The sequence below is a fragment of the Heptranchias perlo genome, chromosome 29, assembly GCF_035084215.1.
Source record: "Heptranchias perlo isolate sHepPer1 chromosome 29, sHepPer1.hap1, whole genome shotgun sequence".
Classification (NCBI taxonomy): Eukaryota; Metazoa; Chordata; class Chondrichthyes; order Hexanchiformes; family Hexanchidae; genus Heptranchias; species Heptranchias perlo.
The window spans coordinates 25324395-25346834 of NC_090353.1; the positions used below are offsets into that span (position 1 = coordinate 25324395).

At 40.7% G+C, this 22440-nt stretch overlaps 1 protein-coding gene across 2 annotated transcripts; it reads left to right on the plus strand.

Moving 5' to 3' along the window:
* Positions 1-465: 465 nt before the first annotated feature.
* Positions 466-21529, plus strand: LOC137299771 (L-selectin-like). Of its 2 annotated transcripts, XR_010957977.1 has the most exons (5): positions 466-567; positions 3734-3841; positions 4531-4716; positions 13686-13710; positions 17825-21529. XR_010957977.1 is itself a non-coding variant. In XM_067968715.1 (4 exons), exons 1-4 carry the CDS (start codon positions 3673-3675, stop codon positions 17967-17969), a joined length of 525 nt encoding a protein of 174 aa, XP_067824816.1. In that variant the 5' UTR covers positions 3659-3672; the 3' UTR covers positions 17970-21529. The 2 variants fall into 2 exon arrangements, 1 of the variants encoding a protein (XP_067824816.1); XM_067968715.1 differs by lacking the exon at positions 466-567 and having other exon boundaries at positions 3659-3841.
* The last annotated feature ends 911 nt before the right edge of the window (positions 21530-22440 follow it).

Sequence of the window (22440 nt, forward strand, 5' to 3'; positions counted from 1 at the left end):
AATCCTCTCTTGCTACTGGTTACGCAGCACTGTTTTTGAAGATATGCGCTAGAATGAGGAGACCCACTGAGGCAAGTATCCTCACAAATCTTCCATTTCATTCACTAATGAAGTTGAAATCCTGTTCCCAGCCAAGGTGAAACAGGCATTGTTTTCAAACAAAAATATTGGCCACATCCTTCAATACTTTGAGGTGTGATGGAAGAACAATGTGATATGCATTTTGTTACAGCAAAATAATTGAGGATACGTATCCATATTGATTTGTAGAATTGAACTGTGCTTTTGATGGATACTAGTTCTCTTAATACCTGGTGGTCATACAGATTACATTACTGTTTAATTATTGCATTCTCAGCAGCCAATCAGACTACATAATGTAAATAATTAATCTACAAATGACAGTGAATAAGTCACATTTGAATGATAATAATAATCCTTATGCTACTATCTCTACAGTCCAATGCCAAGCAACAACCTGCAACAGAAGAGGCACGTGTATTGAATTGGCTAATGGTTTTAGTTGCACCTGTGACCAAGGTTTTTATGGAAATAATTGTGAAAATGGTAAGAGCTGGAGAAAAAAAATGGCATAAAATATGTATTCAAGAAGGTAATCCAGACTCACTGCTTCTCTTGAGGACACTGACTCTTGCTGGAGTAGGACTTCATATGTACTGGTGGTCCTTTGGTACCTACAGGATTCCTTTTTTACCCAGTATGTGAGAAGCCCATCAAGAGATGAATCACTGCTGGATCTACTAATGGGAAATGAACCAGAACAGATGAGAGAAGTAAGCATAGGGGAACATCTAGGCAATAGCAATCATAACATGACAAGGTTTAAAATAATGATTGAGAAAGACATAAGTAAGACAAAGACCAAAGTAATAGATTGGAAAAAAGCTAATGTTGAGGGGATGAGAATGGAACTAGGTCAGGTAAACTGTAAAGAATTTTTGACAGACAAAGAAATAGAATAACTGTGGATAATATTCAAAACGGTGATCAATAGAACTCAGGGAGAATATATTCCTCTAAAAAGCAAGAACAAACTAGCCAATAATGAAACACCACGGATGAATAAAGAGATAAGGGTAAAATTGAAACTAAAGAAAAAGGCATACTTTAAGTACATAGACAATAAAGGAGAGGATGACAATCTTGTAGTTAATACAAAGGAAGAATGCGTCAAAATGCAAAAGCACGTTAATAAATTTGCAAAATGGGCATGTAATTGGCAAATTAATTTCAATATAGATAAGTGTGAGGTGGTGCATTTTTGTAGGAAGAATAAAGAGGCCACATACTGCTTGGATAATAAGTCTAAACAGGATAGAGGAGCAATGGGATCTAGAGGTACAGATATACAAATCACTAAAAGTAGCGATGCAGGTTAATAAGGACATAAAAAAGGCAAATCAAGCACTAGGGATCATTTCTAGAGGGACAGAATTGAAAAGCAAAGAAATTACGTTAAACTTGTATAGAACATTGGTTAGAACATACTTGGAGTATTGTGCACAGTTCTGGTCTCCATAATATGGAAAGGATGTAAAGGCATTGGAGGGAGTGCAAAAAAGATTCACAAGAATGATACCAGAAATGAGAGGAAGTACTTATCGGGAAAGGCTGAACAGGCTGGGGCTCTTTTCTCTAGAAAAGAGATGGCTGAGGGGTGACCTGATAGAGCTCTTTAAGACAATGATAGGGTTTTGATAGAGTAGACGTAGAGAAAATGTTTCCACTTGTGGGGGAGTCCAAAACTAGAAGTCACAAATATAAAATAGTCACTAATAAATTCAACAGGGAATTCAGGAGAAACTTCTTTACCCAAAGAGTGGTAAGAATGCGGAACGCATTACCACAAGGAGTAGTTGGGGCAAATAGCATAGATGCATGTAAAGGGAAGCTAGATAAGCACATGAGGGAGAAAGGAATGGAAGGGTATCCTGAAAGGGTTAGATGAGGTCGGGGGGGAGGAGGCTCATGTTGAGCATAAACACCGGCAAAGACCAGTTGGGCTGTGCCTGTTTCTGTGCGGTAGTTGTGATGTAACTCGATGTAACTTGTACCAAAGGTCCTCTGCGAAAAGAAATACCTCCTCACATCTAACTAGTTCAATGCTTATGTAACTTAAACGCATATCCCTGGTTCGCCCTAACCTATCTAATTCAAAGAGTTGATCCACATGGACACAGTCTAGTTTCTATATTATTGTTAATATCTCAATCAAATCCCCCCAAAGTGTACACTTTCCAGAGTAAAAGGACCGAGCTCTCTAAACCTACCATGATAACTCATGGCTTTTAAACTAGGTATCCATCTTGTGATCCTCCTTTGAATCTTTTCCAGGGCCTTTATATCACCCACCGTGTCAGGGGACCAAAATGGGACACAGTATTCTAGATGAGGCCTAACCAAGTTCTTGTAGAAGGACACTGTAGTGCTTTTTTTCTTGTATTGGATTATATCAGCTATACGTCCTAATGCTCTATTTGCTTTTGCTATAACCTTTCACCACTCATCGTGAACATTTATGATCATTATAAACATTTATTTAGAGACTCATGCATTATGACACTAGGACTATTTCTTGCTCAAAAGACTTTAGTTAGGAACCCTGCACAGTGTGAACATGCTTGGCAAAACCTCTACCCGTGTGCACTGCACTACATTTATCTATGTCAAATGCCATCTGGCAGATGTGGACCTATTTCCCCATTGCATCTAGATCTGATTGTAGTTGTTTTTTTTCATCCAAGGTCCTAACATCCAAGCATAAATCTGTGTTATCCATAAACTAATGGACAATTTCCCCAACACCTCCATCGAGATCATTAATATAGATCGTGACATGGTCCCGTCAGCAGTGACCTCCAGGTCTGTCACAGGTCAGAAGGCTTAACTGAAGCAGTAGTTGTCTACAGTTAAATTCGGCCAGTGTTACCCCTTCCCTGCTTTTTATTTCTTCTTTTCTTTCCCTGGTACTTTTTTTGAAGGCCTGTTGCCTGCTGCCTTCACTCCTGGCCACTATTACTCCTGTGGGTCTTGCCTTCCAGTTAACCTGACTCCAGTCACTCCTTCCCACTCACTGCCTGTTGCCTCTCCCCAGTCAGGTGCCTCATCTGGATGCTCACCTGCACCCTTGTGCCACCCACTGCCACCCCTGCCATGTGATCTGTCAGCAGTTCTTTCTTCCAGCTGGCTCTATTTTAGTGCTTACCTGCCCACTTCCCACAGCCCAAACCTCAGGTTTTCTGTCCCCTCTTGGTAATCCTCTCTTGCTACTGGTTACGCAGCACTGTGTTTGAAGATATGAGCTGGAATGAGGAGCCCATTGAGGCAAGTATCCTCACAAATCTTCCATTTCATTCACTAATGAAGTTGAAATCCTGTTCCCAGCCAAGGTGAAACAGGCATTGTTTTGAAACAAAAATATTGGCCACATCCTTCAATACTTTGAGGTGTGATGGAAGAACAATGTGATATGCATTTTATCACAGCAAAATAATTGAGGATACGTATCCATATTAATTTGTAGAATTGAACTGTGCTTTTGTTGGATACTAGTTCTCTTAATACCAGGTGGTCATACAGATTACATTACTGTTTAATTAATGCATTCTCAGCAGCCAATCAGACTACATAATGTAAATAATTAATCTACAAATGACAGCGAATAAGTCACATTTGAATGATAATATTAATGCTTGTGCTAATATCTCTACAGTCCAATGCCAAGCAACAACCTGCAACAGAAGAGGCACATGTATTGAATTGGCTAATGGTTTTAGTTGCACCTGTGACCAAGGTTTTTATGGAAATAATTGTGAAAATGGTAAGAGCTGGAGAAAAAAATGGCATAAAATATGTATTCAAGAAGGTAATCCAGTCTCACTGCTTCTTTTGAGAACATGTTTCAAACTGTTGCTCTGGCTGAGATCAGTTAACTCAGCACAGCCCATGAATGAAATGGGATCTTTTGGCCTTGTTAGCTCTGCATCACACCGGGCAGAGTCTTTGATAATTGAGACAGTGCATGTTTTTTAAGTGAATGTAGATCAAAAATCCAAAATTATTTCCCATTTGCAACCTTTGCTTTCATTCCTGCTTAAGTCAATCATTTTAACTTTTATATATTTGCCCAGACTTACTGATTACAGCATATAGGTTTTCAAAGTCCCTAAAGGTCCAGAACAGGTCTCAGAGAGTCCACATAGTCCTCAGGTTTCTGCCCATATGTCATCAGGATTTTGCATTTATTGACTTACTTGTACATTATTTCATTTGCTGTATAATAATAAATATTTTCTGCAACAATAGCGCCATTTTCCTTTAGGTAGCTAGCACTGTCTTTCAGAAGTTAGGACAGGGTCTCCTGGTACGTCTCAATACTTTTAGTGGTGGCCCCACACAGAAAAGTTTGAAAACCATTTGTTTACAGCACAAATTACAACGTGTGGCATGACCTTTTGGTCTCTGTATTCATAACACAAAAAACCCTGCATTAATCTCTTTGTTTTACAGTTACGTCATGCCCAGTCATTACAAAACCAGACCATAGCGCAGTTAAATGTGAAGGAACACACGGCAAGAACCATTTCCAATCTGTGTGCACATTTATTTGTGATCAAGGATTTATTCTGAATGGGAATAATTCATCAACATGCCGAGCGTCAGGCTCCTGGACGACCTACAATACAATCTGCCATGGTCAGTGTGCTAGTTTATTAAAAGCAAATTGTAATATTTGATAAAGTTTATGGTTAGATGAATTTGAATAAGTTACTGGTTCCTTCAAAGTGAGTTTTTGTGTAAGTTCTGACATTTTTGATGCAATATAATTTGCTATGTTGGCACGAGGTAACTTTTCTTATATTAAACCTGTAAGCATATTTAATACACAGCTTTATAAAACAGCATCAATGGTACCGTGCCACTGCAGGTTCTAAATATTAGTTGATCCCCCAGGGTGTTGAGACAAAGTGCAGTATTCAAATCAAGGCTAGTGGGGGTTTGGAGGAAGAAGGCAGATGGGAGAAAGTGGGAGAGAGAAGGGTCTTGAACCCACAATTTTTTGACTCAGAGGCAAGAGTACTACCAACTGAGCCAAGCAGAGTTCTTAGCCCTTTATGGTGAGAATATCTTCACTTCTCCTGATGTCTAGGTATGTTGTTGTAACGTGCCCAGGATGTTACCAAAATGTACCTAATTTTTCCTTGTCTATTGGATCAATCCTCTGCCTGCACAAGACCTTCCTCTTTGAAACTTCCAAACGAACTCAATAATTTGAACAGTTCACACTCATAAATATTCCCCAGCAGTTATAAAGTTGAATAAATTTGTCAGCTAAATTTAAAAGTAACTGCCAATCATACACATAATCTAGCAAATCACACAATATATTTTGTTTGAATGTGACATGTCTCCCCAATCCAGTCGATATGAACAGAAACATATGAAATATTTGTGTCAAATAAAATTTTTACCACATCAGCTACATGTCAAATCTTACCTCATCATGGCACCTATCTCCAAGCAAAAGAAAAACCTGAATAAACTAGATTACATAATTCAGCTATCTTATCCTTGCCAAGCTTTATTGACCCTGCACCTAGCTTATCTAATTCAAATATCTTGTATTCATTTTCAAATCTCTCTATGGCCATGGCTCCAACTAAACGTTTCAGACTCTTATTTATTACTTCCCCATTTTCTCAACTCTACTACCAGTGGCCAATCATTCAGTCACTATGTGTTGCCCATTTGAACTCTCGTATTAAACCACTGTCACACCACTTCTCTCACTTCCTTCAAAAGCTTCTTAAAAATATCTCCTCCACCATATTTCCCTCCCCCCACTTAATTTCGGTGTCAGCTTGGCTCATGCCCACCTGAGGTAGCAGGTTCTGGGTTCAAGCCCCATTCTAGAAATGGAGCACATAATCTAGGCTGACACTTCAGTGCAGGAGTGAGGAGGTGCTGCATTGTCAGATGAAATATTAAACCGAAGCCCTGACCGTCTTTTCAGGTGGACAAAAAAGATCCCTTAGCATTATTCAATGAAGAATAGGAAGATTTTGTGGTGTTCTGGCCAAAATTCCTCCTTCAAATAACAGCACCCAAAATCAGATTAACTGGACGTTTATCTAATGTTTCTGTTTATGCATAAATTGGCTGTCGCATTTGCCTACAAAACAACTAAAACTACACTTCAATATTACTTAATTGGCTATAAAGTGCTTTGGGACATCCTGAAGATGTGATATAAATTCAAATTCTTTCTTTTTTTTTCTGTGCCCACTTGATGTTCTCTTTCTCCTCATTAAGTGCCACAAGGCATTCTCCTGAGTGAGGGGGTCTATACCAATATAAATTGTTGTTGTTGAGGGAACAGGTAACATCAATGAAACGACCGCCTTGTAATCAATCCTGGGCATCCATTATTGCCTAAACCTTGCTGAATGCTCCAACTCTGGATTTTAAATTGTTAATTTACATAATTTTTCCTTTTTAAAGAAAAATTTGACTATTATTGAAAATAGTCAGCTAATAGTTGGCAACATGAGAATCTTGTGGACACAAGAACTCTGCGTATGCATGCTTCAGACGGTAAATTTTGATTGTTTTCAAAGCGCAGATGGGAGTGGCCACACTCTCAAAACATTTATATTATCTCTCCGTAGGTTTGTAAAGTACCCAGGACCCCCTGAACACTTTTTAAACTACAACAACAACAATAAGAATAACAACTTGCATTTATATATCGCCTTTAACGTAGTAAAACGTCCCCAGGCCACTTCACAGGAGCATTATCGAACAAAATTTGACACTGAGCCACATTAGGAGATATTAGGACAGGTGATCAAAAGCTTGTCAAAGAAGCAGGTTTTAAGGAGGGTCTTAAAGGAGAAGAGAGAGGTAGAGAGGCGGAGAGGTTTAGGGAAGGAATTCCAGAGCTTAGGGCCTAGGCAGTGATTTGAAGGCAAAATTGGGGATGTGCAAGAGGCCAGAATTGGAAGGGTGCAGAGACCTTGGAGGGTGGTAGGGCTGGAGGAGGTTACAGAGATAGGGAGGGACTAGGCTTGACACTGCACAGGATTTATACTCCATGCAGTGTTAACCTGGAGAGACCCATCCTCCAGGGAATCTCACACCACATCTCTCTGGAGTCAGATCAGAACCCAACTTCAGAGTCATAGGGGTCGATTTTAGCACCCGCGATCGGGTGCATTCCTGGGGGGGGGGAGCTCCGAAAATCGGGGGATTCCCAGGGCGGGTCGGGAGCCCGGCTCCAACCTGCCCACTTCCGGGTTTCCCACAGACACGCTGACATGCGCCCGCAGCCCCCGCATGTGGGACTCCCGCCAGCAATTAAAGCCGGCGGGGTGCCACTTAAAGTATTTATTTTGGTATTTCAGGTCGTTTACAGACCTGATTAACGAGATATTTTAGGAGGGTTGGGATTTTACAAACAACTGGGACTGTTTCCCATACAGGGGGAAACACTTCCAGTTCAAATGGACGTGTTGCAGCCATCAGCCTGTGGCAGCTGCAAAGGTCCATTTGACAGGTGAGGGGGGGAGACCCTCACTCATTGCAGGAGGCCACTCTGTCACTTTGGACAAAGTTTGGCCTCCACCACCCTCCTCCTAACAATAAAATTCACGAACTTGCACACTTACCCCGGTGTCCAGACACATGTACCTACCTTGTGGACCCCCTCAGATGTACATCTTCTGGATGGGGGCCGCCATAGCTGCAGTCATGACCTTCTTGGAGGGCGAACAGCATCACCAACCTCGCCGGCCACGCCGTCCACCTCTGACACGTGGAGCTCCACAACACAGTGCTGTGACACATCCACCTGCACAGCAGGAGGGAGGGCAACGGCAGAGAGAGATGCGTTGCAGAGGGCAATACCCTCGCCACAGGGTCCACAGACCGAGGCTCAGCTTCCTGGACCTCTCTGAGCAGCAGTGCACACGGAGGCTCAGAGTCACTCGACATGTAGTCGTGGACATCTGCAGCCTCTTTCATGCCGAGCTGCTCCCGGCTGGCCTGAGCACCATCTTCTTACCTGTCGCTGTCAAAGTCACCACTGCCCTCAACAACTTCTCCTCCGCATCCTTCCAGGGTGCCACCGGGGACATCGCCGACGTCTCTCAGTCGTCTGCACAAAAGAGCCCTGCAAATACACCTACACCACTCTGCAGTGACACAATGGGTGTCATCAGTTGTGGGTCTTCATAATGATCCTCAGGAAAGGGCATTATTGCACAAACCAGACAAGATTCGCAAAGACGTGGCAGTAGTGGTGCCAATATAATATGTAATGTGAGTTGATCAGAAATTAAATAGAAGTAAAAATTATGACAAACCCTCAAACACCCTTGTGCATCCCCTTCAAGCTCACGACAGGTTTGCCTTACGCTGCCTACTGCACATATGTGATGCATGCCCTGTGGCTGCAGCACAGGTAGTGGCAGGTTGAGTGAGGCTGACTGTGAAAGAGATGCATGAGAGGGTGCGTATGAGATAGAGCCATGAGATTGTATGAGGATTGGGTTGAGTGGTAGTGGCGGGATGATTACTGGCGAGGTGAGTAAGTGCAGGTAAGATGAGGATGAGGTTTGAGTGGGTGTGAGGGGTGATGTGATAGAGTAGTGTTGGCAGTGCAGAAGGAGATGTGGGGTGTGGGCGGTGATGTGGCAGACGGAGTGTAGGGCAATGAGTAAGTGTACTCACTTTGGCTGACCTATTTAGGTCATTGCAGCGCCTCCTGCACTGTATGCTGGTGGTGCAGGTGACGTCCTCTGCCACCTCGAGCCAGGCCTTCTTGGTGGCAGAGGCAGGCCGCTTCCTCCCGCCCGCCGGGGGGAAGATCTCTGTCCTCCCCCTCCTCCTCACCCCATCCAATGATACCTGGAGTGAGGCATCATTAAACCTGGGAGCAGCCTTCCCCCTGGGCTGCTCCATGCTGTACTTTTTCCTATTTCTTGCAGCATCAGTCAGTGGAGGACTGCCCCTTTAAATAGAGCTCCTCCAGCTGACAGACCTTACTGCGCATGCGCAGTCCACCCGCCACGCAGCTTAGCAGCGGGGAACCCGGAACAAGAGGTAAGTGGATCCAATCAGCCTGCGAGTGCACGCGGGGCAGACTAATTTCACCGGGCGCGTTACCCACGCGCCCAATCGACCCCCTGCCACGAACCCGCCACCCTGGTAATATCGGGCCCGTACTATTATTCTTGTATTGATGTAAAGTCCAGACCATTTCAACGGTGTCACAAAAGTAACTTTATAATTGCATTCTAGGATAACATTTAGCTGTGTGAAAAGCTTGTTGCTGGCATGCTAAAAAAAACCCTTGCTGAACTAAAGAAGCAGTGTTTATTAAAATTTAATTGAAGGAAAACAATTGCAAAGGATTTAGTCTCAACTGCCATCTGCAAACTCTTACAAACATTGCACTCTGACATAACGGCCACCTATTTTCCAATGCAGAAAATGCAAACAATAACAAGAATCTTGTATGTAGGAAAAAATGCCTAGGCCAGAATTTATTTCTTGAATTTCACAGCTTCCTCAAATTTCACCACACAGGACTGAAAAATGTGTGTTAGTTCCTGTTTGCTTAGCTTTTTATAAAGCGGAAAGAACGTGGCAGCTAGTTCGAAACAGTTTAGATTTTCCACGTGATATAACCACACTGCACCGAGCCCCCAAAGGCCCCACGCATTGAAAACTGAAAAATGAAGCAATAGGATTTATTGAGGAAGGTTCTTTGAACAGAGGTTTGGCTCCCACATTACATAAAGACTAATATAGTTCACTAGAACCCTTCTAATGGAAATATTACCGTAGCACCAAACCATTACCCAATTGCTGTATTGAGAAAATGGTGTTAAAATATTGGTATTTGTCAATGCAACACTACAAATACCCATACTCTGGTGTTCTCCTTCAACGTAATGAAAGTTTTTGACAGGAAAGAGTGGAATTAACATTCTCTGTGCTAAAGAGAATAGCCTTCAGTGATAGAAACTCCCCATTCCCACCCCATATTGTTGTTGTACAGCAATGGTTGCAACTCACCCATGTTCCCCCATTAAGTCCTTTAAATAAAAGTTTCATCCAACTGTTTCAAGAGCTCAGCAGATTGACAAATGGGCCTGCAAATATAGAATGAACAAAATGCCTCATACCTCACCATTTGTGTAAAACTATACAAGTTTTACAAAATCCAGTAAAAATATTTCAAAACAAAATGATGCCAATTGGCAGCCATGAGTAAGTATGAATACAATGCTCATACGCAGCTTCTTCTGGTTGCACATGGACATCAAGTAATTAAAATTTTAGTGGCATTTTAGCTTCTTTAGTTTCAGTGAAGTCTATTTATTATAAACTGTAACACATACCAGGAGGGGTCATCATTAACTGACCTTTACTGATCTGTTTATTCCTTCACAGCCACTAACTGTCACATTCTTAAAGATACTCTATTTTGTTTCTTTTTTTACATGTCACTATGCCACATAATCATTCCTTGAATGAAAGATTGGCACAGGTGAATTATTGCCAGGCCTCTGCCAATGGCATCCATGGTTTGATTACAAGGAGCTTTGCAGGACCATTGTAGGATGACTTGGCTGTCAGTTTTTCCCCTTTACATGAGGAAATGCCAAGTCTTTAGTCTCTACATCTGCCTGGCAGTTGGGACCAGGAACTTACCATATGGGGAATCACAGGCACAAACCCAACATGTTTGGTATAATTTTCCGAATATGGAAACTTTCCATATCCAAAATTAACCCTGTTGTGCCAACACCACACCTAGTTCACTGTGTGTAGCAATTCATTAATCTAATACTCTCATTTTCTGTGTTGTGGATTTCTAGGCACTGTTAATTACCTCAAATTAATCCTAATTACTGTTACCATGGGAGCAGTAGCTCTTTTGGTCCTATCAGTGATCTGTTGGTGGAAGAGGAGAAATGGTCAAGGTAATATGTTGTGTTGATACAGTAACCATCATTATAATACTTAGTATTTCACTTTTCATTAAGAAAGAAGAAAGAACTTGCATTTATATAGCACCTTTCACAACCTCAGGATGTCCCAAAGCATTTTACAGCCAATGAAGTACTTTTAACATATTGTTACTGTTGTAATGTAGGAAACACCAATTTGCACATGAATCTACAGGTATTCTATACAGTTAAACCTAATTATTAAAACAGAAAATGCAGGAACTCCACAGCAGGTTGATCAGCATCAGAAAAAAAGGTTAATATTTCAATCCTGTTGAAGGGTCTCACCTGAAACCTTAACCTTTCTCGTTCAGATGCTGGCTGATTTCCAGCATTTTCTGTTTTTCTTTCAGATTTCCACAATTGTTTTTTTCTTTTCATCTCAAATTGTTATTACAAGTTTGCAGAGAGCAGCAAACTAGTTTTTTTTTTAAATCTGGAATTCAGTTTATCCAGCTTCTTAATGTGATGGTTGCAATGAAGCCAGTCCTGGGAGCAGAGGAAACCTCACTTGTAATAGAGTTTGTGATAATGAAGTTTGACTGCATTAAAACAGTTGTTTTGGGGAAAGAAACCTGTATATCGCTCTACTAGATCCGCAATGGATGTTAAGCAAAGAATTGGCTTGGAATTTGCCTCAACTGTCAAATGCGGGCATTGATATCACTAATTTTCAGTTAGTGAGACATTGTCTAAATTCCATATGAAACAATAAAGTGGTAGTAATGGCGGCAGGGCTTGTAATATTGGAGTATGTGCCTCAGGTGATGAGCTGACCACCCATGCCCCTCCACTACCACAGGTTACAGGTTATGAAGGTAGATCTGTGAGATGGAGTCAATTAAAACCAGATTACTGGGACAGTAGAACAGAAAGACAAAAATAAATGACGATTGAGATCAAGACGGAAATGAAAAATGGAAGAGAAAGAAGCAAGAGAATAAAAATAGATAAATGAGGAAATAGGATCGAAATGGAGAAGAGCTACTATGGATGTAGCCTGGCTTAAATTGAAAGGGGTAGAGGGAGGCATATCTGTCTACAAACTAGTGCTCACCCAGCTTGAGAGATGCAAGCCTCATGATGGATTTTTATTAGTTAAACTTGAGAGAGAAAGAGAGAGTCCACTATGGCCTAGCACCAGTATAGCTTGAGAAAAGAAAGTTGGATTGCCAGTCCATCTTGTTTTACACAATGAGAGACAGACAGTGCAGTTTGCAGCTGTTGGGCAGAACTCACCTTGAACTGGCATTAATCGAGTTCATTTTGTAATTTTTCGACTTGTATATTTCTATTTCCTGTATCTCTGTCAGCACTCAGTTCTCCTTCAGCCAGGAAGAAGGTATTTGAATTCAACCTTTGAATTCTCCACAATTGTGGTTAGTGTTGACTGGTGGAGTATTCAGTTGGTGAGGATAGATCCCTCCAAGAAATGCTACCACTCCTTAAGGTGAAGCAATCTACCACCACGACATGCTTCATTTGGTAGTCTAGCCAACACTGGCAAAACTATCTGAGGAGGGTAACGCCTTTTAACGTTACTTGTGGTAGAAATTTGAACTCAAGCCATCGGAATAGGAAGGCATAGCTCTCATATGTATGGTAGCCTAATGGTTTTGCACTGGACTAGTCAGCCAAGGATTGCGAGTTCAAATCCTATCATGGCATGTTATGAAATTGAGTTCAAGAAATCTGGTAATTTGTGAGTTGGCACCAAAAAATGATAATGAAAGCCGCTGGAATGTTGTAAAAACCCACCTGGTTCACTGATGTCCTTCGGAGAAGGAAACCTGCCGCCCCTACTTGGTCTGACCTGCGTGTGATTCCAGTCCCACACTATATGGTTGACCCTTGATACCCTTACGGTAATAAATACTGCCTGCCCATTGTCACCCACATCCCAAGAGCAATTATTTTAAAAAATACACTTTTAAATAATTCGGTTCACATGGAATGTTGCCAAGCTTCATGTACCCAGGGATTAAAAAATGCCAATGTTCAAAATCTAAAATAAAAGTAGAATATTCTGGCAGTCTACAACTAATCGGTATTTGAAAGAGACTGAAAGACTAACATTTTATATGGGACACTTTATCAGTATCCCTGGCTCTGCCGTATTCAGTGGGTTGCATTTAATAAGGGAAAAAGGCATTTCACAGAGGTGTGAGGAATATGGACAGTGAACCAAAGGAGGAGATATGAGGAGGGGTGGCCAAGACCTAGTTAAAGAGTGGGTTTTAATGAAGGTCTTAAAGAAGGCGAAGAAGGTGGAGAGGTGGAGTGGTTTAGAGAGGGAATTCTTGAGAGTGGGGCCTACATGGCTGAAGGCATGGCTGCCAATGGTGGGGCGAAGGGAGGGGGAATTCTCAAAAGGTCAGTCAGAGTAATGGCGAGTTTGTGGGGGAGGCTGTAGGAGGTTACAGAGTTAGTGAAGGGAGAGGCCATGGAGGAATTTAGAAACAAGGACAAGGATTTTAAACAGGAGGGAGTGGGAGCCAATGTATATCAGTGGAGATGGGGGTGATGGTGAGGAGGACTTGGTGTGGGATAGGATACAGGCAGCAGAAATTTAGTGTTATAGATTATTTTAGCCTCTTGAGATGAATCCATCCCAATAACTTCTTTCTATTTTTTCATCTCCCTTAGAGCAAAACAATGCCTGCAATGACCTGTGAGTATTGAAACCATCAATAGCCTTTGGTACTTCAAAATTGTATGCAGTTCCAGAAACTGCTATTTTCTATGTGTCAGTAACATTTTGTAGGATAATGATTGTTTCTTTCATGGTACTGTAGGATAATTTCAGTCAAAAGCATAACAGGTGCGTGACTGAGACTGAAGGAACTCATAGAAATCTCTGCCTTTGCTGTACACTGCCCTAAAAGTACTGATATAAATCTAACTAAAAAGTTGGGAATTGTATTTAGTATTTGATTATCTTGGTTAAATAATAGCGAGTCCTTCCTAAAAATATTCTGCAAGGATATTTACTACAGTAGGGATACATTTTCAAAGATACCACTCTTGGGATTCCGTACCAGGAGTGGAGTCTATGAAAGTTCTTCTCATATGGTTGTAGAATGTTTGAGCTACCTTTTTCAGCCACTCATAGTCAATGGGAAGAAAATCTATTGCCCAGAAATTGCTGGAAAAGTAACGGCGAGTTCACGCCACCCACCATTATTAGTGCGTAAAAAAACAGCAATTTGTGGTGAGGAAGAGATAAGTGATGAGTTGCAAATCGCCACAACTTGCTGGACGATTTGCGCTGCTCTGCAGTTAACCTCGCAAAAACGGACAAGGACCATGTTAATGACGTGATTTATGGTCCTGACATGACACTCAACTTTGGAAACCCAGAAAGGGAACAATGAAGCTATGGAGTCTCACTCAGGCAGCTAGTGAATTGTTTCTAGAGGTTTTTTAAACCTTTTATCTGTCTTGGCATTATTGTTGTGCCAGTCTTGTCATCCACACTCCTGTTAGTGTCGGAAGGCAATAATTTTCAGGATCCAAAACTGTTTTGACATTCAGAAATGCAAATTAGATAGATCTCTTTCAGAAATTAGCATTTTGGGATACAGTATATAAGTAATTTGAGACACGATGTGGTAAGCATAGCACACTTGAGCAAAAAGGTGACTTTGGACCTATGATTCCTAAAGCTCTCCACTACTGGGGTTTTCCTTGTATAATTTTTGGGTCTGTTGTGGACTAATCGATAGAGATTGATTGCTATGATTAATCAACAACTCCATTATCATTGTATCATGCAACTACCAGGATGGTAGAAGGTGAACTAGATGGACTTTGATCTAGCAATTCCTATGTTCCTATGAAAGCAGTTCTACTGTTCCTGATCATGTTGGATGGGGCCGCTGGTTCTATACTTCATAGGTCAAGAATGTTTGTACATTTCACATACCTACCCTGCCATTCACTCATTAACTTCTCAAGGACCAATACAACAATTTCAAACACAATGGTGTTAAAATGTCCTCTTCTGCTTGTTCTTTTAAGTTTTTTCCTCCTTTTCCTTTCTGTCTCTTTTTTCTGCCTCAATCAATCCACTCTCCTTCTTTCCCTTTCTTTATTTCTTTTTCTGTCTCTAAATTGATACTAATTTACCCTATTTCCTTCTCCATTAAGGAGATAGACCACTGGCATGATGCTTATGAGGTCCCAGATGCATCGTTAACATCACTGCGCCATTATCAATTCGCATTTCCAGTAATTTCTGGTGCAAATGTAGTGTGATCTGAAGGGTGAGGTAAAAAGTATAATTCACGATGCTAGCCGTGAGATATGCCGCTCGAGCATTTCTAGGCCATTGTTATTAAAACCAAGTTGTTTTGTAATTCAAGCAGATTTGTGGCTAAGTGGCTCTGTACACTGACAGAAGTTTAGTTTCATCACTCACTTTGATTCAATGCAGATTAAACCTGTCAGATGTTAGTCTTGAAAAATGTGGACACTATAGCCTAGAAATTACTGTCAGTGAACAGAGGCATCAACTCATTAATTTTAAGCAGGAGAGAAAAGAATCTAAATGAGTGCATATGATAACACTAACAGTAACTTTCAGCCAATAGTGCACACGACCTTAAATAAGAACTCAACCTAATTTAAAAAGGAAATTAAGATTTCAGTAGTTGCTGCCATATGAAAATCTCTGACAAGTGCTTAGAACCAGTACTGCTGTGTTGTGGAGACATCCAGCCAGTCTCCTTGGTTCATTCATTAATGTGGGGACACCGCTGCATTCCCTTCCTGCCACGGAGTCTGGATCATGAAATGTGGCATATTAATTTCCACAAAATATTGGACTCTCAAAAAACTAATAAGCCAGCGAGTTTTACAGCATATTTACAAATCCCCAGTGATTTAATCCTATTCAAGGAGAAGCAATGGTGTCCTCTTGGTAATGAAAAACTACAAGTGTTACAAGTGAATTTCTCAACAGCATGACAGCCATCGTAAAAGTGACTGGTTTCTATGCAATTAAATTATTGAAGACTGCAATTTTGGATAGGGTACATTTAACACTGTATGTACAAAGGTTTCTTATTTTCACTCCCATATCTATAAAAATAGTTCATAATAAATATTCATATGTACAAATTTAAAATATAAAATAAGAATATATTGTTGGTTTATTCTGAGAATATTGAGATCTTCCTCTGTATTTCCTTTATTGCACTTTATAATATTAATAAATTTAAAATAAATGATAATATTAATAATATTAAATAATATAGGATCAAATAATTCTAGCAGATTAATAAATACTGCAAACATCACTGAAAACACCATTTTGATAGCTATGATAGAATGTAGGACTTCCATAGTTCAACATTATTTTATAAGCCTGGAACCCTACCCCATGCTTTTGTAGGTGCTGCCTGACCCCTGGTACCTTGGCCAAATGGCCATTTTTCATTTATAAACCTGAACAGTGAATATTAGCAGACTATTCAACTGTGAAGCCATCAGAACCGACTCTTTGCCTGATGTACTTTCCATTAAGGGATCAACGGACAGTGATCAGGAGCAGAAACCCAAGCTGATTTTTCTCCTCTCTGGTCCCAGGCCTTGAGAAATGTTTATCACCACTACCACTGCCGAGGCTGGGAACAGTTAACTCAGTACAGACTGGGGATCAGACCTGAGGCTTTCCTGAGAAAGTTCCATTCTGAGTTGTAAATATACAAACTGATACAAAAAGCAAAACTTCTTATTTCATAGAACTTGTCACTGTTGAACTATTATCCTATATGCTGTAAGGTGGAAATTGAGTATTTTATGAACAACAGCTGCTTTTATATTGTAGTAAGACTCATGCTAGTGCCAGCTCCTGACTTATTAGGATTTGCTAAGACCAGCAGCTGGTAAGACCCATTTTTAACAGATCTTCCTTCCCATTGATGTTAGTGAATCCCAGAGTTTACTTTCGGGCTCCACCCAATTGCATGAGATCCACATGCTGCGAGTCGATACCACCAGCACGGGTTTTGCACAGCTAGCAACAACAAATTGAATTTATATACCACCATTAATGTAATAATAAGCCCCAACGCACATCAGACAGTAGAAAGTGGCAACCGAGCAGGAGCAGCAGAGTTAGGAGAGATGTAAAGTAGGTGATTTAGGTTTTCAGGAGGTTTGTAAAGGTGTATAGAGAAGTAGCAAGGCGAGGACGTTTAGGAAGCGAGTTCCAGAGAATCAAACTAAGACGACTGAAAGTTCTGGCACCAGAGAGCATTGTGGGATGGGGAAATACCCAAAAGGCCAGAGTCGGAGGCCTACTGGGGCAAGGAGAGGCAGCTAAACGGTTGGTAGTAGGATGCTGAGCAGATTGAAAGAGCAAGAGATGGGTCTCGTAAAGAAAATGTCTGCTGAAGCCGGAGAAAGATAAAACAGGAGAAGTTTCTGTGATATGGGATCAGGCTGGGGTGAAGGTTAAGCTGTGTGGGGGTGGGGGGGAAGGCGGGGTGTAGGAATGGAGGGGAGAAGTCCTGATCTTTGAAACTAACATGTCCATATGCTTCTCCCACGTGAGATTGGAGGGGTTGGGTAGGGGTAAAGAGTTTGAGGAGTTAATTGGTCATTGAAAAAGGGAGTCCTGGATTGTCTTTCTCCTCAAGGATGATATTGGATTATTAGGACGATTTTTCAAGTGACTGAAATGTCTGCATTAGATCTGATGATATTCTTAACCTGGATTTTTTGTGCACTTATTTTCTCAAAGAAAGAAAATTAATCAAACTTCACAATTTTTTTTCTAGCCCAATGCAACAGAACACATCAGCATATGAAAGTCATGGCGTATATATACTATCAACTCCACGCCAGAACATTGAGACCCCACAAGATCAAATATATGCCAACAGCCTCAGCACACATCAGGTCATATATGAGAACTTAGAGTAGGTAATAATGAATGGCACCATCCAATGGGAAATCATCAGAATTTCTCTTGTTGAAATTCATGACATTAGATCAGAAGTTTGTCATTTAACATACATCAATGTTAAGCTACAAGTTACTGTTGCCGGTATTTTCAGGTGAACGCTTAATGGGTTTATATGATCCCTCATGTTATCTTAGTGGAGGCATTAATCCATTTAAAATAAATAATAGGTTAACACCTTTGTTAAAGTAACAAACTGAGGACTGTCTTAGTAATGTGTTCGGCTACTAATATCGCCAGTAGTAATTTCTAGGCTATCATTTGCAATTAAACTGGAAAAAATATTGGGAGAAAAAGTGGATAAACAGATGCAAGAAATATCATGTAGAGCCAACAGCTGGCATTTGATTTGAAACAAGATGCATGTAACAAGCGTTTATGATATTATATTAGTTTATCACAGCATTGCTATTAATTTTATATAATTCTGAATGCAGTATTACACATACATTGTAAAACCAGAACCCAGGTCCTGAAGTTACGCAGTTCTATATGTTTCATAGGACAGGACTGAAGATTCCCAGCCATACTTGAGGTTTCACACCATGAGAAATGGGGTCATAAAAAGTGATATGATAGCTGCTTCTCCTAATGGCTCAGCTGGTTAAAGGAATGAACAGCTAAGCCCTACAGACAAAGAAAGTCCCAAGTTGACTCTTTACTCTACTGTGAGTAACTGACCTCAGCTAAGGTGACAGCACAATTGAGCTCAGTGCCTTGTTTTCAGAATTGGTAAATTGGCTCCTACTCCAAAGAGAAAATAATTAGCTAGGGTTCTTGCTCCTCATCTAGTAACTTCTGCTGGGAAGTGTATATGTTGGGTCAGTGGGTGAGAACAGAATCAGGCCTGTTAACACTATGTCAGCTCATGGAGGATGAATGGACACTTAGATGAGGTATTGGAGGGTGACTGATCCCTATGGAATTGAGTCAGGTTCCTTTAGAAGAGGAGAAGTGGGGGATAGAACATGGGCATAAAAGGAGGGGAAAGATAATCCAGCTGTATCGAAATAAGTAGACGGAGGGGAACAACTCTCAAACATTTCAAAATAAAGGGAAAACTAAAGATGTGAATGAGAGAGAAGGGATCAAATTTTGCTGGTAATGTTGATGGGAAGCAATAAAGATGGGTAAAATCAACCTGACCAGACTGTAGTAACCCAGGGGTGTCCGAACTGTGAGCCCTGGCAACCCTCCCTCAAAGGGCAGGCAACTCAGTCCTTGCACTTACATTTCTTATTCCTTCATTCATCCTGTTTGAATTTTGTGGAAGTTTGGAAAGGGTTATTCCTAGCACTGTTGTCTCATTGGTGCATATACCCAAAATTGGAATATCAAGATTGGTTAGTATCTGCAAGTTAAGACATATACAATGTAATAGGAATATGGATTTTATTTAAATGTAGCCTCAAAGCTCCTTGATACACATCCCATGAGGACAAATAGTTTGGACAGCTCTAAACCTACCTTCTCAAAGCCTGTTTTCAAACTAATAATGTTCCTTTTAATAGTCGTGCTTGTAGGTTGATTTTAAAAGTACTACCAAAAAGTCATCATTCTACAACATTGTCTACACAAGATTAAACCACAGATTAACTGGACAAACAGTATATCTCATTTGTTGTTTTGTGGGATCTAGCTGTGTGTAAAATTGGCTGCTGCATTTGCCTATATAACAACTGTTATACTCTCACCAGCATAACTCTCAGGGCCATCCCATTACATCACGGTGCAGTCTGTAAGGAAGGAGTTATAATAATGATCTGTAATAACAATATATGTAATGCTGACAACATTACTTTAAGAAGATTCATATTGTACAAATATAATAGAATTTGAAGCTGGGGATATGAAAACCTAAGTTAACTCTACATGGACTCCCTGTATTTCATTGTGTTTCATATATTATCAAATCAGGATCCTATTGTATAATGCCCTCCATTGATTAATTGTATAACCGAAGTGGCAATTTATAGTTAGTGAGGTTTTGATTTATTGTTCCTTATTTAATGTTGCAAAGGGAGTGTTCCATCCAATTAGCAAAGACAATCTATTTGGACAAAGTAATGGTTCATTTTATTTCCTGTAATTTTCTAGCTTTGTACAAATCCTTATAATAAAATTTCTGGACAATCTTGTGACTGTCATCCCCATCGGGTCTGTCTAGAAATTTTCTTCTTCCTCTTTAGTTAAGCTTATTTTCTCCCCCATTATTTAAGTCTCTGTGTTTTCTCCTTTCTAATTAGTTATCTTCATTACCTACCAATTATTTTGTGCAAAATCTTTCTCCAAAATTCTTTCTCCAGTCACATTCCACCAAAGCAATTCTCCCCAATCATGTTACAGCAAAACAAAATTCTGCCCAAAGACATTGCAGTCCCTCCCCAAATGCTCCCAAACTCCAGCAAGTTCTATGTACTCCCAGGCCTGTCAGCTCCCTTTCAGTGAAGATTAAACTTAAAGTCAAATTCCTGACAATTAAATAAATATAAAATCGTAAATGTATAATTTGATCAAACTACAGAATGTACTGGTGACATGGATTGTTCCAGATTAAACTCAGATGGAATAAAAAGGGGCTAGTTCCCCAGGCTCCATCTTCCAACCACTAAATACCCAAACCACACTCAATGCTTGTATCTTGTAAATAATGTGTCTCAACTTTGCCTTCACCCCACAACCCCCATAGCGTAGCCTGTGATCAACTATCAAAATGGAAACCATTCCCATCTCCAAGCAGTGCAACCCAATTGTACAACACAATCGATATATCTCTGTATGTCTGTTTGATCTTACGTGTAACAATGACTCATCATTTTACACGAACTCAGATGAATTTTAAGAAAAAGTTCTGTCCAATTTTCTTCCCCCTCTCCTGAAAACATTGACGGCTTGCTGGGGCATGCTTCCATTGGCAACAGTCACCCTCCAAATACTCAGCAGGGGAGCTGATCTTGTATTTATATAATGAGTGAATCTGAGTCTATAAGAAACACTCGCAGCTTTATCGCTCAAATATTGCACATGTTATATAAGCATGGGGTATCCACATTGAAAATTAAGATTAGGCTTTTCACTCAATTTCCTCTGAACTGATTGTTGGTGCAGTTACTTCACGTCCTAATCCGCTCAAAATTAAGTTTCAGGCTGTATTTGACATTAATTGCTTTGAGACAATATCTACACCAGGACCCTGCTGTTCTCTCCAGAATACAATGCAAGGCTACCCCAAGACCCATCCCATCAGCACTGCTGGTGAGGCCTGGTACAGAGCACGCGCATGTCGGAAAAACATAACCTCGCAGACAGCCAGTGCATATTGGAACATCACAAAAGACTGTGGATTGATCAGCTGGTTCATTTTAAGGAACCGTTACTCTCCAAGAGACTGTAAAGGGTTCTACTTTCTGTGGACTGTTTCCAGTTCTCTCATTAAATATTGTGCTGTTTTCTATTCTGCTGTGCTTTTTTTGCTTTGGTGTATCATTTTATTTGTAAATAAATTCAATGCAGTAGTTCAGCCAGTGTGGTATTTTCTAATTTCTGATGTGACAGAAGAATGTGGCGGGTGCCTTATGCATTCTTCAGTAAACAATTTAACTTACAATGTTGTTGATAATCCAGCCCCTGAGCAACACAAGCAGTGCTTGCATTGTTCAGGCATTGCATTCCCCTACAAGTAAATGAGCTGGCCTCGCTGAAAAATGTTCTGCTGCTCCAGCTGCACTGCTCGTGATGTGATGGAAGTGCTGGAAACTTTAGATACTGGTAAACAGTGAAGCATTGCTGGCTGCCTGTTCAGCTGGCTGATTTTCTATCGTGGTGTAGATAGCACAAAGCACATAATGGGACAGCTACCTAATTTTATTATTATTGGACCCGATGCTTGCACACAGCTTGCACCGTCCATTTGCACTGGCTGCCCCCATAGCGGCACGCTTGGTTCCTCAGGTACTTTGCAGGCCTCAAGCCTCCCCACCTGATAATATGGGCAGCAGCCACCTGATGTGCCATCAGATTATCTGTCCCTGTGTGTTTCTAAGAATTTGCTGAGAGCAGGTATAAGGATTAAAAATGCCCTCTTTGTTTCAAACAATCAAACCAGTTTCTATGAAGTGTAACAAAAGCACAAAAGAAAAGTACTGCATATGCTGGAAATCTGAAATGAGAGCATCTCATCTACCACCTTATCTGGCTTCCTGCTAACAGCCCGTTAGAAAAGTAAAACGTCCTGTCTGTGTTTTTACCTGCTTCAAGTCACCAACCCGCACTCCCAATGATGGAGGGAGAGGCCCTTGAAATTTATGAATTATGTGCTCAAGTCTCTGGAATCAGGCCTGAACCCACAACCTTCTGACTCAGAGGTGAGTGTTACCACTGAGCCAAGGCTTACACCTAAAGACCATGATCTCCAAGCTTGAAGCTCCTGAT

What these genes read in the sequence shown, in the direction of transcription:
- LOC137299771 (XM_067968715.1), top strand. Translation starts at nt 3,673, where the DNA reads ATGACAGCGAATAAGTCACATTTGAATGATAATATTAATGCTTGTGCT. An exon ending in CTACAATACAATCTGCCATG is followed by an intron (nt 4,717 to 13,685) that starts GTCAGTGTGCTA and finishes CATCTCCCTTAG; the next exon opens with AGCAAAACAATGCCTGCAAT. An exon ending in AACAATGCCTGCAATGACCT is followed by an intron (nt 13,711 to 17,824) that starts GTGAGTATTGAA and finishes TTTTTTTTCTAG; the next exon opens with CCCAATGCAACAGAACACAT.